This window comes from Mobula birostris, chromosome 2 (genome assembly GCF_030028105.1).
Source record: "Mobula birostris isolate sMobBir1 chromosome 2, sMobBir1.hap1, whole genome shotgun sequence".
Lineage (NCBI taxonomy): Eukaryota > Metazoa > Chordata > Chondrichthyes > Myliobatiformes > Myliobatidae > Mobula > Mobula birostris.
The window spans coordinates 168,362,465-168,378,606 of record NC_092371.1 but is presented as its reverse complement, the minus strand read 5'-3'; the positions used below and the strand labels follow the sequence as shown (position 1 = coordinate 168,378,606).

Sequence of the window (16,142 nt, the reverse complement as noted above, 5' to 3'; positions counted from 1 at the left end):
CTTGGATTTCCAGCATCTGCAGATATTTTCTTGTCAGTGTCCTTCCTTTTTTAATCTTGTCAATGCCAGACTTGGAAATGCAGAACATTATTATTGGTACTCTAATGAACGTGAAAGCCATCTCCTGTCACTTACTTCACCTATTTCCAACTCGCTGTGAGAGAACTCTGTCAAAGCAGGTATAAAATAACCAGCAGGGGTCAGCAAGTGTGTGGTGCGGTCATACCTGCAGTTCCACTGAGATCCAACAGAGGTCGACAGATTACAGTTTGCTGCAGACTGCATAATCTCTTCAGAATATCAACTCAAGAAAATAGGAGCAGGAGCAAGCCTTTCGGCCCATCAAGCCTGTCCTTCCATTCAGTATGTTCATGGCCACTCTGTTCCTGGCCTCATTTCTTCTTCTGTGCCCGTTAACCAAAGCCTTCAATTCCCCATATTTCTCTTTAAGTACAATCACCTAGTCCCCACAACCCTTTGGCGTAAAGAATTCCAGAAAATAAGTTCCTATGCACATCAAAGTTTAAAGTCACCTTCACCTCCAATACAACGACACAGTCTGTGGTTCATTTGTGAAAGGTGGTATTTCGGACATGGCATAAATCACGTGGCCTACCGAGCAGAGATGATCACTGTCAGATATACTTGTGAGACCCGGCACAGGAAAGATACCATCAACACCGTTTGTGCAAAATCCTCCAGATTCTCTGGTAAGTGAGCCGATGTTGAATTCTTCTCACAAACAAGAGAAAATCTGCAGATGCGAGAAATCCAAATGACACACTCAAATTGCTGGAGGAACTCAGCAGGCCAGGCAGCATCAAAGGATCTAGGGTAATGGATGAACTGAAGGAAATTTATATTAGGCAGGAAATGGTGTTGGATAGACTGTTGGGTCTGAAGGCTGATAAGTCCCCGGGACCTGATGGTCTACATCCCAGGGTACTTAAGGAGGTGGCTTTAGAAATCGTGGACACATTGGTAATCATTTTCCAATGTTCTATAGATTCAGGATCAGTTCCTGTGGATTGGAGGGTGGCTAATGTTGTCCCTCTCTTCAAGAGGGGAGGAAGAGAGAAAACAGGGAATTATAGACCGGTTAGCCTGACGTTGGTGGTGGGAAAGATGCTGGAGTCAATTATAAAAGATGAAATTACGACACATCTGGATAGCAGTAACAGGATCGGTCCGAGTCAGCATGGAGTTATGAAGGGGAAATTGTGCTTGACTAATCTTCTGGAATTTTTTGAGGATGTAACTATGAAAATGAACAAGGGAGAGCCAGTGGATGTAGTGTACCTGGACTTTCAGAAAGCCTTCGATAAAGTCCCACATAGGAGATTAGTGGGCAAAATTGGGGCACATGGTATTGGGGGCAGAGTACTGACATGGATTGAAAATTGGCTGGCTGACAGAAAACAAAGAGTAGCGATTAATGGGTCCCTTTCGGAATGGCAGGCGATGACCAGTGGGGTACCGCAGGGTTCAGTGCTGGGACTGCAGCTGTTTACAAAATATGTTAATGATTTAGATGAGGGAATTAAAAGTAACATTAGCAAATTTGCTGATAACACAAAGCTGGGTGGCAGTGTGAAATGTGAGGAGGATGTTATGAGAATGCAGGGTGACTTGGACAGGCTGGGTGAGTGGGCAGATGCATGGCAGATGCAGTTTAATGTGGATAAATGTGAGGTTATCCACTTTGGTGGTAAGAACAAGAAGGCAGATTATTATCTAAATGGAGTCAAATTAGGAAAAGGGGAAGTACAATGAGATCTAAGTGTTCTTGTACATCAGTCACTGAAAGCAAGCATGCGAGTACAGCAGGCAATGAAGAAAGCTAATGGCATGCTGGCCTTCATAACAAGGGGAATTGAGTATAAGAACAAAGAGGTCCTTCTGCAGCTATACAGGGCCCTGGTGAGACCACACTTGGAGTACTGTGCGCAGTTTTGGTCTCCAAATTTGAGGAAGGACATTCTTGCTATTGAGGGAGTGCAGCGTAGGTTCACAAGGTTAATTCCCGGGATGGCGGAACTCTCATATGTTGAAAGATTGGAGCGACTGGGCTTGTATACTCCGGAATTTAGAAGGCTGAGAGGGGATCTGATTGAAACATACAAGATTATTAAAGGATTGGACACGCTGCAGGCAGGAAGCATGTTCCCGCTGATGGGTGAGTCCAGAACCAGAGGCCACAGTTTAAGAATAAGGGGTAGGCCATTTAGAACGGAGTTGAGGAAAAACTTTTTCACCCAGCGAGTGGTGGATATATGGAATGCTCTGCCCCAGACGGCTATGGAGGCCAAGTCTCTGGATGCTTTCAAAAAAGAGATGGATGGAGCTCTTAAAGATAGTGGAATCAAAGGTTATGGGGATAAGACAGGAACTGGATACTGATTGTGGATGATCAGCCATGATCACTGTGAATGGTGGTGCTGGCTCAAAGGGCCGAATGGCCTACTCCTGCACCTGTTGTCTATTGAAAAGAGTATATTCGACATTTCGGTCGGAGGGCCGTGTGTGTTGTTTGGATTTCCAGCAAATGCAGATTTTCTCTTGTTTGTGAGGAGAAATGGTGTCGTGGTTAGCATAAGGCTATTACAGCGCCGGCGCCAGGGATCTGGGTGCAATTCCATTGCTGTCTAAAAGGAGTTTGTATGTTCTCCCGAAGTGGAAGAAATAAACGGAAGAAGCAATCAAGGAAGATGGAAGGCTGATATCAAAGGAAAGGAGAGAGGAGTTATGATTGGAGATTTTCAGAATTTGAGTTTTCTTGATTGTCATTGAAAGAAGTGGTTGATTGGCCGCTAAAATGAGATTGAACGCCGCGCCGCGCGGAGTCTGTGTGCTAGAGCGGGTTGGGGGGAGTGGGATCGTAACTGGAATTGGCCGCGGCCACTGGAGAGGGTGGGGAACGTCGGAGTGCGCGTGTCCGGCTGGGGTGGGTCCATTGCTGGGGCGGGGAATGAGCGGGTTCAGGCAACGGGGCGGAGCCGGAGCCGGAGCCGGGGCCGGGGCGGAGAGTGGGCTTTGGGACTGGGGTCAAGGCGGAGTGGGGTAGTTTGTGAGGCGCACACTATGCGGGTCTGCGTTGCGGATATGGTGCAGATGGGTTCGGGATCTCTGCGGCTGTTGGCGCTGCTCCTGCTACAAGCGGCTGGACTCAGTGGGCTCTCCCTCAGGCATCTGCTCCCTCATGGCGAGTGGGCTGGGGACCAACTGCTGGAGCCCGGGGACGATGTCTCCTCGGAGGCGATGAGGTTGGCGCAGGCTCTGCATTTATTCGATAGTACTGTGAAGAACTTGTACGTGAGTATCTACCATTTCGGTCAGCGGGATTAACTGTTGCAGATCTCGGAGTGCCGTTGGGTGTGGATGGGGACAACTTGGATAGGGATTTCATCTCCGCTCCGTTGATGCCCCTGGCTGAGGTCACTGGTAGCACCCACAAATCGGCCATCGATTTCGTTATTTTGCTTCGTTCTCAAACGTTACGTTTGTTTTAGTAAGTTTTTCGAAGGCTAGCCCAAGTACACGTTGTGATAATAAAATTATCACAGCAAGTTTGCTGCATAGTGTTCCGGTACGAGTAACAACTTCATCATACCATATTCGTACAAAACGTGATCATACTTTCACTCCTTGTGATTTTTCTCCAACGATATTAATCGCTGTTTCAGTCACCCGCAATCACGTCCATTTCCATCGAACAATACAGCAGGGGACAGGCTCTTCGGCCCATTATACTGCGCCAAACTAATTGAATTAGTAAGTAAACTAATTCCTTCTGCCTACACAGCGCCCGCATCCCTCCTCCGTTCTCTGCAAGTTCCTGCGCCTTAAGAAACTTCAAACATCTCTGTGGTCCTCTCCCCGTCCGCGGCGGCACGTTACAGGATATTTCAATCCGCATTGTAGGACACTTTTGTCGGTATTCCACCAATCTTGGTGATGTCTAATTGTATCTTTCTAATCCGAGTTTCCTTCTATACCAGGATCAAGTTTACACATTTTTTGGGACTGAATTGCAAACCTACCCGTTCCCCTATGCTGCTCCTTTATGCTTGACCAATGCTGTTGTTCTCGCTTTTTTTAAAAAAAAATCAAGTTTGTGCACATCTGTTAATTAGTTTGTTCCAATTCAGAAGATGGAGGATTGAATAATTAAGATGTTTCTAACTCTTAAACATAATCGGCGCGTTGTTTCTTCCGATGGAAAAAAAAGTCATCTTAAAATTCAAGTTAGCTGTAGTGAAACGGGGAAGCATTTCATGCACGGGATGGAGGAAGGGGCACTGGCCACAGACTGCAGCTCACCGGAGAAATTGTTGGGGGGGGCAGTCCCTTGGTGTAGCCCATCTTTCGAGATCCTTCCTCTCCCAGGGATGAGATCTTTGGTGCTCCTGTTGGCCTTTCTGTCGCTCTGGGTTTTTTATGGGATGAGGTTGCTATCTCCCTTTCTCAGCCGGTTTGGGACTGTCCATGGCAGAGTTGTGGACTCCAGGGGGTCAACTGAAGCTTTCAAGAGTTGTGATTGATGGATTTTTGCTCAGTAAGGGCGTGGAAGTAAATGCAAGGGTAATTGAAGTTGAGGTCAGTCCTGATCTCATAAAATAGTGGTGCAGTCTGGGTGGGTTCAATGGTCTTTATTAACACACAGTCAGAATCCTTACCAGTACCGGTGCTTAGAGGATTCGCTTTGAGGTGATTCATTGCAATTAAATTGTAATCATCTTTTCTTTTTGATATTTTATCAAGGTGAACACAAATGGAATCATAGCAATTAGCAAGCCCCCTAAAGAAGTGGACTTTGTCGACACATTCCCACCGAGGTTCGGGTCCATTGCGCCATTTCTAGCTGACTTGGACACTTCTGATGAAGTGGGGAAGGTCTATTACAGGCAAGACTCCTCTCCACTAATCTTGAACGGCATTGCACAGATGATAAATCAAGGCTTCAGCGACCTCAGCTTCCAACCTGTTAATGTTTTCATTGCCACTTGGGTAAATGTGAGTGCCCACAACGATTTTCGGCAGGGTGACCAGCAACTGGAAAAGGTAGTTATTAGTTCCTGGAGTATTTTGTTTGTATCGATGCTGCCTGAGTTGTTGAGTTCCTCCAGCATTTTGTGCACCCCATCACCTTCCCTTCCTTGCATGGTCCACTCTCCTCTCCTATCAGATTCCTCCTTCTCCCATGGTCCACTCTCCTCTCCTATCAGATTCCTCCTTCTATAGCTCTTTCACCAATCACTTGTCAGCTTGCGCTCCTTTTGTGTGTGTGTTGCTCAGATTTCCGGCATCCGCAGAATCTCTTGCGTTTCAGAGATTAATTGCTGGGATTTTTAGATTTGGGAGAATACTTCAGTTTGAAGTCAAATTTATAGAAAAACCTTGAGATTTATGTTATATATTTGCTTGGTTTGCTCATTTCAGAAGTATTTTTAATTTAAAATGTCAGTGATTGGGAAAGCGTCTTCCTTAATGGGATGGATGCTGAGGCTGTTGTTTTATCGAGCTCCATCTGTGATTCTGGTCCATCCTGCATGGACTCTTTCGCACCAGCAACGAGGGTTCAATTGCTGCCACTGGCTGTCCGGAGTTTGCATGTGACCATGTGGTGCTCCCGCTCCCTCCTACTCTCCAAAGGTGTACGGTTAAGGTTAGTAAGCTGTGGGCGTGCTGTGTCGGTGCCGGAAGTGTAGCCACACTTGCCTGCTGCCCCCAGCACACGTTTTTGTTGCATTTCACTGTATGGTTCAATGTACATGTGACTATAAAGCTAATCCGTCCGACACTGTACCTTGTATGGAAGTGAATCAGAATCAGGTTTAATATCACCGGCATGCTGCATTTCCTGAAATTAGTTTTTCTTTATTTAGCAATACAATGCAGAATGGGCCCTTCTCGCTCATCGATCCACATCACCCCAGTGACCCCGACAAATCTGATCAACCCTAACCTAATCACAGGACAATTCGCAATGACCAATTAACCTTCCTGTTGCGCCTTTGGACTGTGGGAGGTGCAGTGTATTTAATATTTCAGTGACGTTGTAAATATATTTGTTTAAACATTCCTTGTTGACATAATTCACGATGGGTTATGTGCAAGAAGCATGCGAATGGTATACGTCATTACGCCACCACGTCATATGGGAGTGCTGCACGAAAGACGGTATCTCCCGGCTCCCATGTTCTTCTTTCAATTAGTTTCTGGGGTTACAAAACATAACAGGAGGAAAACAGAGGACCTGGAGAAAACCCACACATTCCATGGGGAAGGCATACAGAGCAGTGCCGGAATTGTAAGCCAAACTCCAGAAAGCGCCAAACTGTAAGAGTGTTCTACTACCCGCGATGCTACCACAACAGCAGTACATTGAAATACATAAGACCAAAAAACTGTAAATAACATATATAATATGCGTGTGTGTGTGTGTGCATTTATATAAAAATATTGTGTCTGTGTCAATGGAAATGTAGGAGACTGTTGCCGAAGGTTTTCCAACCAGTGTCAGCTGGGTACATGTCATGGGACGATGCTTAGAACAGACAGTTTTTAAAACAATGCCACTTGCATGTTTGAGTTCAAACAGCAGGGAATTTTGTCACTGATTGTGAGTGATAAACAGTAAGGCAATTCAGAAGCAGGAGGAAATCTGCAGATGCTGGAATTTCAAGCAACACACATCAAAGTTGCTGATGAACGCAGCAGGCCAGGCAGCATCTCTAGGAAGCGGTACAGTCGACATTTCGGCCCGAGACCCTTCGTCAGGACTAACATCAACTGTACCTCTTCCTAGAGATGCTGAAGGCAATTCAGAATTGTTTTTGCTCACTGCGATTTCAAGCATTCAGGCTTGGAATTGCCAGAAATGGCCGGGAGTGAAAATGAAATTATTTCACTACTTCAACAAGTTAGGAACTACAGAGACTTTGAAGGTGTAGACAACCATCTTGAATGTTACAATTAATGTAGAGATTTGGATGCAGTCGTTGAAAGCTCTGTTTGAAGGCAGTCCACTATCTGCACATATTTTTTTCACATTTACAGGCAATCAAACAAACACGGCATACACTGACTGAATTCCCTCCATCAATAACTATTGTGAACTAACAGATTTATAGCAACACACACAATTGTTTGTGATTTACATTGTAGTTTTGGTAGTGTTGTAATTTATTCTGTAAATACAGAATTTGTTACAATGTTAAATGGTAGTTTTAAAAAAAATCTATGAAATTTCAGCAAATTGGGATAGCCACTAAATTGGTCCAAGATGTATTAGTGCTGATGTGCCCCAATTAACCAGAATCCACTCTCTGTTTTCCTAAAATGTTCAAATATTCAAGACAGTAGCTCACCATCTCCTCAAAGATGATCAGCGATGGACAACTAGTATTGGGTTTACCAGTGACTTGGAGTATTGACAGCAGTTTTGTCAAGAAAGGATGTGCTGGCATTGAAGAGGGTCTGAAGGGGGTTCACAAGAATGATCCCAGAAATGAAAAGGTTAATGTATGAGCAGCATTTGATGGCTGTGGGCCTGTACTCACTAGAGTTTAGAAGAATTGGCGGGGGAGTGGAGGTGGTGGAGAGGAGTCTTGTTATGTTTCTTAATGCAGAGAGATAACTTGTGTATGTTCATTTTTACTTTTTTAAGCAAGGTGCACACATATGAGGTGGTGGCATGATAACGTATGCCATTTACGTGCTTTTACATATAACCCATAATGAATTATATAAAGAAACAATGCTTAATATGCTGTATTTACAATATTACTAAATATTACTGAAAGGTTAAGTACACTACCCTCCCCTCTGCTCAGCTATAAACTCCAATATAGAATGCTCAAGTGTACAATGTATCTCTAGTCATCATACAGTACTGTACAAAAGTCTTAGGCACACTAGCTATATATATGTGCCTAAGACCTTTGCGTCTTAACGTAGTGATTTTATGTATTGCACTGTGCTGCTGTTGTAAAAAAAAAACAAATTTCATAACGTGGATGATATACCTGATTCTGATATGAGTCTTTTGTGGACTGAGAGTGGAAAGTTGGCAAGAAGGGATTGTGGAACAGACTTGATGGGCTGAATGGCCTCATTCTTTTCCTTTATCTTGTGGACCTTCAGAATCCAGAAAATGAATACATTTTAAAATAAGCAAAACACATAAAAGTTGCTGCCTGGCCTGCTGCGTTCACCAGCAACTTTTATGTGTTTTGCTTGAGATTCCAGCAGCTGCAGATTTCCACGTGTTTACATTTTTAAATAATTTGGCTCTTGCTGTCTCTCTAGCGATTTGTCCTCTTAAGGCTCGCCTTTTGTCATCTTGTCCCAGTGTTATTTGGCAGTGCTCCTGTGGGGGGCCTTGGAATGATTTACTGTGTTATTAGTTCTGTGTAAATTATATTGCCTGGTTTAAAAATGTCCTTTCAAGGAATACATTTTCCTCCTTTTGGCCTCTCCATGGCAACAGTCCAGCATGTTTTCATTAAAAGGGATTTAAGAATAATGCTTTCCAGGACATTATATGTACAAGTTGTTCGACATTTGCACAAAATGTTCTACTCGTTCTCTTCCACCTTTCACTTCCGTCACACAGTCCCAGATCTTCCCTTCCTTAAATTACACCCTGGGGAAAGAATCTGGAGCCTCAAAGTCCCTGGGCAGCTGTGAACTTTAAACTCACAACCCTTGTGTCACTTCAAACATTTGCTTTTTCAGATTTCTGCTCGGAGTTAAAACTAATTTCTGAAAGGAATGCTACACTAAAGTCCAGGGCTGCAGATTTATTGACGGGAGTCTAACTTGCTTGCAATTCATTTATACTTTAATATAAAATAACCTAATGAATTTGTATGTGTGTGAATATATTCATGTTCCAAATCATCGTACACAACAATAGGTTAAAAAGATCTTCTGCAATTTCAGGATTTTCCAGTAAGCAGTCAGTGAAACAGTTTAAATAGTTTCAGACAGCAACCTCATGCACGTAGTAATGTTCTAAATGATCAGGTAATCTTTTTAGATGTTGGTTAATGTGGGGCATAGTCTCAGAATAGAAGGACATCCCTTTAGAACAGAAAGGAATTTCTTTAGGCAGAAGGTGGTGAATTTGTGGGATTCATTGCCACAGATGGCTGTAGAGTTCAAGTACAGTATACTTAAAGCAGAAGAAGGTTGGTTCTTCATTAGTAAGGGGGACAGCAGTTACGGGGAGAAGGTAGGAGAGTGGGTTTGAGAGGGATAATAAATCAGCCATGATGGAATGGTGGAACAGTCTTGATGGGCTGAATGGCCTAAATTCTGCTCCTATGCCTTATGGTCTACGATAACATTAAATTTAGGTGAGAATGGTTCCACTGAGTCACCATTGCTTTTGTTGTGGGTTCCTATTTTTGCACTAATTTGTTGCTGGGTTTTTGTGTTATCAGAGAAACACCTTCCAAGTGGTTTTGGCTTCTGATGAATCCAGTTCTTACGCCGTCCTTCTGTACCCTGAAGGTGGTTTGCAGTTTTATTCAACACGACCCAAAGCAGCAAATAACATTGACCTGGACCTGCCAGCTCGTGTAGGCTTCAGCAGTGGGGAAAGAAGCTTCATTCTATTTACTCTTGAAGGACCATCGTATGCAGTTACATCTGGCAGTGAACAGTCCGTTAAAAACCTATACCAGTAAGCCTATCTTTTCCACTTTGGTTGTTTGTGTGTAGTTCCTCATTGATTCTGTTGTTCTTTGTTTGTTGTGGATGCCCACATGAAAATGAATCTCAGGGTATGACATGGCGACATACACACAGTGGCCACTTTATTAGATACACCTGTACGCCAGCTCGTTAATGCAAATATCTAATCAGCCAATCACCTGGCGGCAACTCAATGCATAAAAGCATGAAGGCGTGGTTGTTGTTCAGACCAAACATCAGAATGGGGAAGAAATTTGATCTCACTGACTTTGCCTGTGGGAAGTTTGTTGGTGCTAGATGGGGTGGTTTGAGTATCGCAGAAAGTGCTGATCCCCTGAGATTTTCATTCACAGCAGTCCCTCGGGAAAGGTGCGAAAAACAAAGAACATAAGTGGGCAGCAGTCTGTGCTCACTGCCTTGTTAATGAAAGAGGTCAGAGGAGAATGGCCAGACTGGTTCAAGCCTACAGGAAGGTGACAGTAACTCAAATAACCATGTGTTCAAGCAATGGAGCACCAAGGGGCATCTCTGAATGCTCAAAAAGCCAAACCTTGAGGGGGATGGGCTATAGCAGCAGAAGACCACTGTACCTAATAAAGTAGCCACTGAGTGTATACGTACTTTGATCATGTTTTCTTCAAGCTATCTACATTTTCCTGATCTGAAGCATATCTGTTGGTCTTTCTGAACAAATATCCGGAACGGGAAAGTAACAGTGCTGTGTAGAAATAGATCCCGATGAAAACTCTTGACCTGAAGTATTGACTGTCCACTTCCATTCATAGATGCTGCCTGACCTGCTGAGTTCCTCCAGTAACTATCAACACAAGAGATTCTGGAAATCCAGAGCAACGCACACAAAATGCTAGTGGAGCTCAGCAGGTCGGGCAGCATCTACAGAGGGGAATAAACAGTCAACCATATTGGGTCAAGACCTTTCACCGAGACCAGACTGTTGGAACTCAGCAGGTCGGGCAGCATCTACAGAAGGGAATGAGTAGCTGAGACCTTTGATCAGGGCTTTCATTTGGTTCTTATGCAGGGTCTCATCCCAAAATGTCAGTGCTTATTCTGCTGCCAAGATGCTGCCTGACCTGCTGAGTTCCTCCAGTATCCCGTGAGTTGCTGTGGACTCTAGCATCTGCAGTCTGTTGTGCCTCCTGCACAACTTTGTACAGGAGCAAGAGGAAGTGGAGACACAGTCAGCTGAATGGCTTGTGGTGAAATTTAATCTTCCTGGAATGTAGTGATCATTTTCTTTAATTATAAATGATAGTTATGTAATAAAGTAGTATTCCTTTAACTGAGAAAATCACTGAATGTTATTTAACTATCTCACGCACAAAATGCTGGAGGAACTCTGCAGGTCAGGCAGCATCTATGGAAATAAGACCATAAGATATAGGAGCAGAATTAGGCGATTCAGCCCATCGAGTCCGCTTTGCCATTCCATCATGGCCGATCCCGAATTCCACTTAACCCCATATACCTGCCTCCTTGCCATATACTTTGATGTCCTGACTGATCAGGAAACTATTAACTTCCGCCTTAAGTATACTCATGGACTAGGCGTCCATCACAGTCTGTGGCAGAGCATTCCACAGATTCACTGCTCTCTGGCTAAAGAAAATCCTCCTTACCTCTGTTCTACAAGGTCACCCCTCAATTTTGAGGCTGTGCCCTCTAGTTCTGGATACCCCCAACAGAGGAAACATCCTCTCCACATCCACCTTATCTCGCCTTTTCATTGAGGTCCTCCTGTATTCTTCTAAACTCCAGCGAGTACAGGCCCAAAGCTGCCAAACACTCCTCATATGTTAACCCCTTCACTCCCAGGATCACCCTTGTGAACCTCCTCTGAACTCCCTCCAATGAGAACACTTTTTTTTTTCTGAGATATGGGGCCCAAAACTATTGACAATACTCCAAGTGTGGCCTGACTGGTGTCTTATAAAGGCTCAGCATTATCTCCTTGCTTTTAAATTCTATTCTGCTTGAAGTAAATGCCAACATTGGATTAGCCGCCTTTACCACAGACTCAACCTGTAAATTAACCTTCTAGGAGTCTTGCACAAGGACTCCTAAGTTCCTATGAACGTGCTCCCCATTAAGATAATAGTCTGCACTATTGTTCCTTTTACCAAAATTCATTAAAGTACATTTTCCAACACTGTATTCCATCTGCCACTTTTTTGCCCATTCCTCCAATTTGTCTAAGTCCTGCAATTGCATTGCTTCCTCAGCACTCCCTACCCCTCCACCTATCTTTGTATCTTCCGCAAACTCTTCCACAAAGCCATCAATTCCACTATCTAAATCATTGGCAAACAATGTGAAAAATAGCTGTCCCAATACCGACCCCTGAGGAACACCACTAGTCACTGGCAGCCAACCAGAAAAGGTCCCTTTTATTCCCAATAGCTGCCTCCTGCCTGTCAGCCATTTCTCTATCCATGCCAGTACATTTCCTGTAACATATTTTGTTAAGCAGCCTCACATGTGGCACCTTATCAAATGCCTTCTGAAAATCCAAGTAAATGACATCCACTACCTCTCCTTTGTCCACCCTTCTTGTTACTTCCTCAAAGAACTCTAGCAGATTTGTCAGGCATGATTTTCCTTTACAGAAACCATGCTGACTTTGACTTATTGTTAGTCTCCAAGTACTCCGAAGCCTTATCCTTAATAATAGACTTCAATACTTTCCCAACCACTGAGGTTAGGTTAACTGGCTTATAATTTCCTTCCTCCCTTCTTAAAGAGCGAAGTGACATTTGCAACCTTATACTCCTCTAGGACCATCCCAGAATTGTGATTCTTGAAAGATCATGACCAATGTATCTATTATTTCTTCATCAACTTCTCTCAGGACTCTGGAGTGTAGACCATCTGGTCCAGGTGACTTATCCACCTTAAGACCTTTGCATTTGCCTGACACATTTTCCTTTGAAATAGATGGATAGACCACATTTCAGGCCTGACCTGATGAGTTCCTTCGGCATTTTGTGTGTGTTGCTTTGGACTTCCAGCATCTTCAGACTTTCTTGTTTATTTAAATATTATTTGCTCTCTAGTATGATCTGTAAAGACTTTGGAATTTTTCTTTCTGTTTAAGTATGTGGGTAATGAGGCACAAGCTGGGCTTGTATTCTCTTCCTGGGGTGAATTGTGGACAGATGCAGCAGAGGTGCTGTTGGTGAGTTGAGATGAGGGTGTTGGAAAGGGTGAAATTAGGGATGAACAGAGAAACTGCTTTGTCGGATGTGAAAGCCCAGAATGAAGGGCATTGACTTAACATTATAGTCATGCCATTTCGGTTCACGTTAAGAATTCTCTCATCATTGAAATTTGGAACTTTCATAAACATAACAGATTCTCCAGAATTTTGTATGTTATTCTTTGGAACTTTTTTTGTCCTCACAGAGGCTTGGGGAGGAGCAGTGGGGAGATTGACCAAAACTGACTGTTTCTTTGCAGAGGAAATTGGAACCAAATTGAAAGAATGGGCAAAAAGGTGGCAATAGCATGCAGTGTTGGGAAATGTATGATAATGCTTTTTGGTAAAAGGAATAATAGCGCAGACTATTATCTAAATGGGGAGAAGGTTGCAACATCAGAGGTGCAGATGAACTTAGGCGTCCTCGTGCAAGACTCCCAGAAGGTTAATTTACAGGTTGAGTCTGTGGTAGAGAAGAAGAATGCAATGTTGGCATTTACTTCAAGGGTATAGAATATAAAAGCAAAGAGATGATGCTTAGGCTTCATAAGGCACTAGTCAGGCCACACTTGAGTATTGTCAACAATTTTGGGCCCCAGTCTCCCAAATAATGTATTGTCATTAGAGAGAGTCCTGAGGAGGTTAATGAGGATGATGCTGGGATTCCAGGAATGAAAGGGTTAACATATGAAGAGCATTTGGCAACTTTGGACCTGAATTGAGAAGAAGGCGGGGCTGGGGGGTGCACAGGATGACCTCATTGAAATCTACTGAATGTTGAAAGAACTAGTTAAGGTGGATGTGGAGAGGATGTTTCTTCAGGTAGGGGTATCCAGAACTAGAGGGCACAGGCTCAAAATTGAGGGGCGACCTTTTAGAACAGGGGTAAGAAGGATTTCTTTTAACCAGAGACTAGTGAATATGTGGAATGCTGTGTCACAGACTGCGGTGGAGGCCAAGTCTGTGGGTATATTAAAGGCAGAAGTTGATAGTTTCTTGATTAGTCAGGGCATCAAAGGATATGGCGAGATGGCAAGTGTATGGGGTTGAGTGGAATCCAGGATCAGCAATGATGAAATGGTGGAGCTGGCTCGATGGGCTGAATGGCCTAATTCTGCTCCATGTCTTATGGTGTTATGGAAATTAAAGTCTGAGGGGATCAGTGTAGTGAGTTAGAGCTGAGATGGAGCTTAGCCTTAATCTAATTTAATGGTTGAACAAACTAGAGGGCCAGAATGGTCACTATCCCTTTTTATAATTTACCATTTCCTCAGGGCCACTTATGTGAAATGAACCTCTCCAACAGAACTTCTGCATAAGTTTGTTGTTATTGGCTACTTTCCATGACTTAGCTCAGCTTGTGAATGTGGATAGATATTGATGTATATACAGCTGTAGTACATAGAATGGACATAGCCCGGAAAGATAGTGTTGATCTTCCCAGCTGTTTGACTCATTATGTTGAAAGGAATGGTATGTAATTGAAGGGAAGTAATGTTTCCCAGTGCCTTGTTTGTTCTAGGATACATTTGTGATTTTGCAAACTCTATGATAGATTGAGTTCTGGGATAAATAAACAAGATTATGCTTTTTTAAATTGGTAGCTGACCTTTTTGTATTTGCACTGAAACCAACACTTGTAAATGTATTGGGGGTAAAGTCTAAGAGGTTATTGTAAGAACTTTATGTGTTATTTTATACAATGCTGAGATAATATTTTTGCTGCATTTCTTGCCGAGCAATGTGCTGGCAAGTGAAAACGTTGATTACTGCATTGATATTTCTAACTGGAAGCTATTTGTGTTGAAGGTTACACACAGTTCAAAGTTTTCTTTTCTCTCTGCCAGCAAAAGGCATGTTTTCTTCATATCTGGGTTTCCTGCTATTAAGGCTATTTATTCTGAGTGATCGTAAAAACAAAATCACTGTAATTATCCGTAAGCTTGTAGGTTTCCATAGATTTCTGATTAACCATAGTCAATAAGCTGGCTAAACTTCAAAGCTGGTTCTCATAATTGTTGAGTTGTCTACAGTCACACCTATAATACCTCTTTTAGGGTACGCCATCAAAATACCACATACCACAATGCAAGTAAAGATAAGTGTCAAATTGAAACAAAGGATAAATGCTCACAGTTACTGTGTGGACAATGATGACAAGGGCATAGAAATGGAATATGAAGAGCTTGGATAGGAAAAAGTTTGCGTCAGGGAGAATAATGGTGAGCAGGATGTTAGAAGAAGAAATCATGAAATATATTTGATTTTGAGCTCTGAGATAATGTTACAGCTCAATAAAACCCTGGTTGGATCACACTTGGAATATTATGCTGAGTTCCGGTTGCCTCCTCTTAGGAAGGGTGTGGAATCTTTAGAGAGGGCGCTCAGGAGATTTACCAGGATGCTGCCTGGATTGAAAAGCATGTCTTAGGAGGATGGTTTGAGTGAGCTAGGACTTTTCTCTTTAGAGTGCAGGAGGATGAGAAGTGACTTGATAGAGGTATACAAGATGATAAGAGATATAGGTCGAAAGCCAGAGACTTCCTCCCAGAGCAGAAATGTCGAACAGGAGGAATAATTTCAAGGTGATTGGAGGAAAGTATAGGGGTGATGTCAAAGTTAGGTTTTGTTTTGTTTTAGAGTGGTGGGCATGTGGAATGCCCTGCCAGGGGTAGTGGTAGAAGCCAATACATTAGGGACATTTAAGAGACCCTTAGTTAAGCACAGGAATGAATGAAAAATGGAGGGCTGTGCTGGAGGGATAAAACAGGTTAAAAATTTGGCACATCATGGAAAGTTGTGTACTGTACTGTAATATTCTGTATAGGCATTCAGAGAAGAGCCTTGAGGGGGAGATAACTGACATGCGAAATGGAGCAAAATCCCTAGTCTGAATGGCAAATTCGGGAAGAGACAGCAGCAGTGATACTGCGTGTATTCAAAGAAATTACAAAGGGGGTCGTGTCCGGGAACTGGCATTTGCTGGAAGTGATGTAACAATGTGAGCAAAACAAGTACAAGAAGACATTGAAAATGAGAACTAGAGGGGATAACTTCACTTACCCACAACCTGTGGACTCACTGTTAAGGATTCTTCATCTTATGTTCTCGATTTATCGCTTATTTGTTATTGTTGTTTTTCTCTTTTTGTATTTGCAGTTTGTTGTCTTTTGCACGCTGGTTGTTTCTGTCCTATGTGTGGGTTTTCCTGATTCCATTGTGT

General features: G+C 43.1%; 1 protein-coding gene across 1 annotated transcript in view; it reads left to right on the top strand.

The window, feature by feature from the left end:
* Positions 1–2,815: 2,815 nt before the first annotated feature.
* The window catches only part of nid1a (nidogen 1a), a 157,486-nt gene continuing 144,159 nt past the window's right edge, over positions 2,816–16,142 (top strand). The window contains 5 exon segments of the mRNA XM_072251057.1: positions 2,816–2,881; positions 2,883–2,969; positions 2,971–3,312; positions 4,762–5,061; positions 9,450–9,691. Of these exon segments, the coding sequence (XP_072107158.1) occupies positions 2,816–2,881; positions 2,883–2,969; positions 2,971–3,312; positions 4,762–5,061; positions 9,450–9,691 (1,037 nt within the window).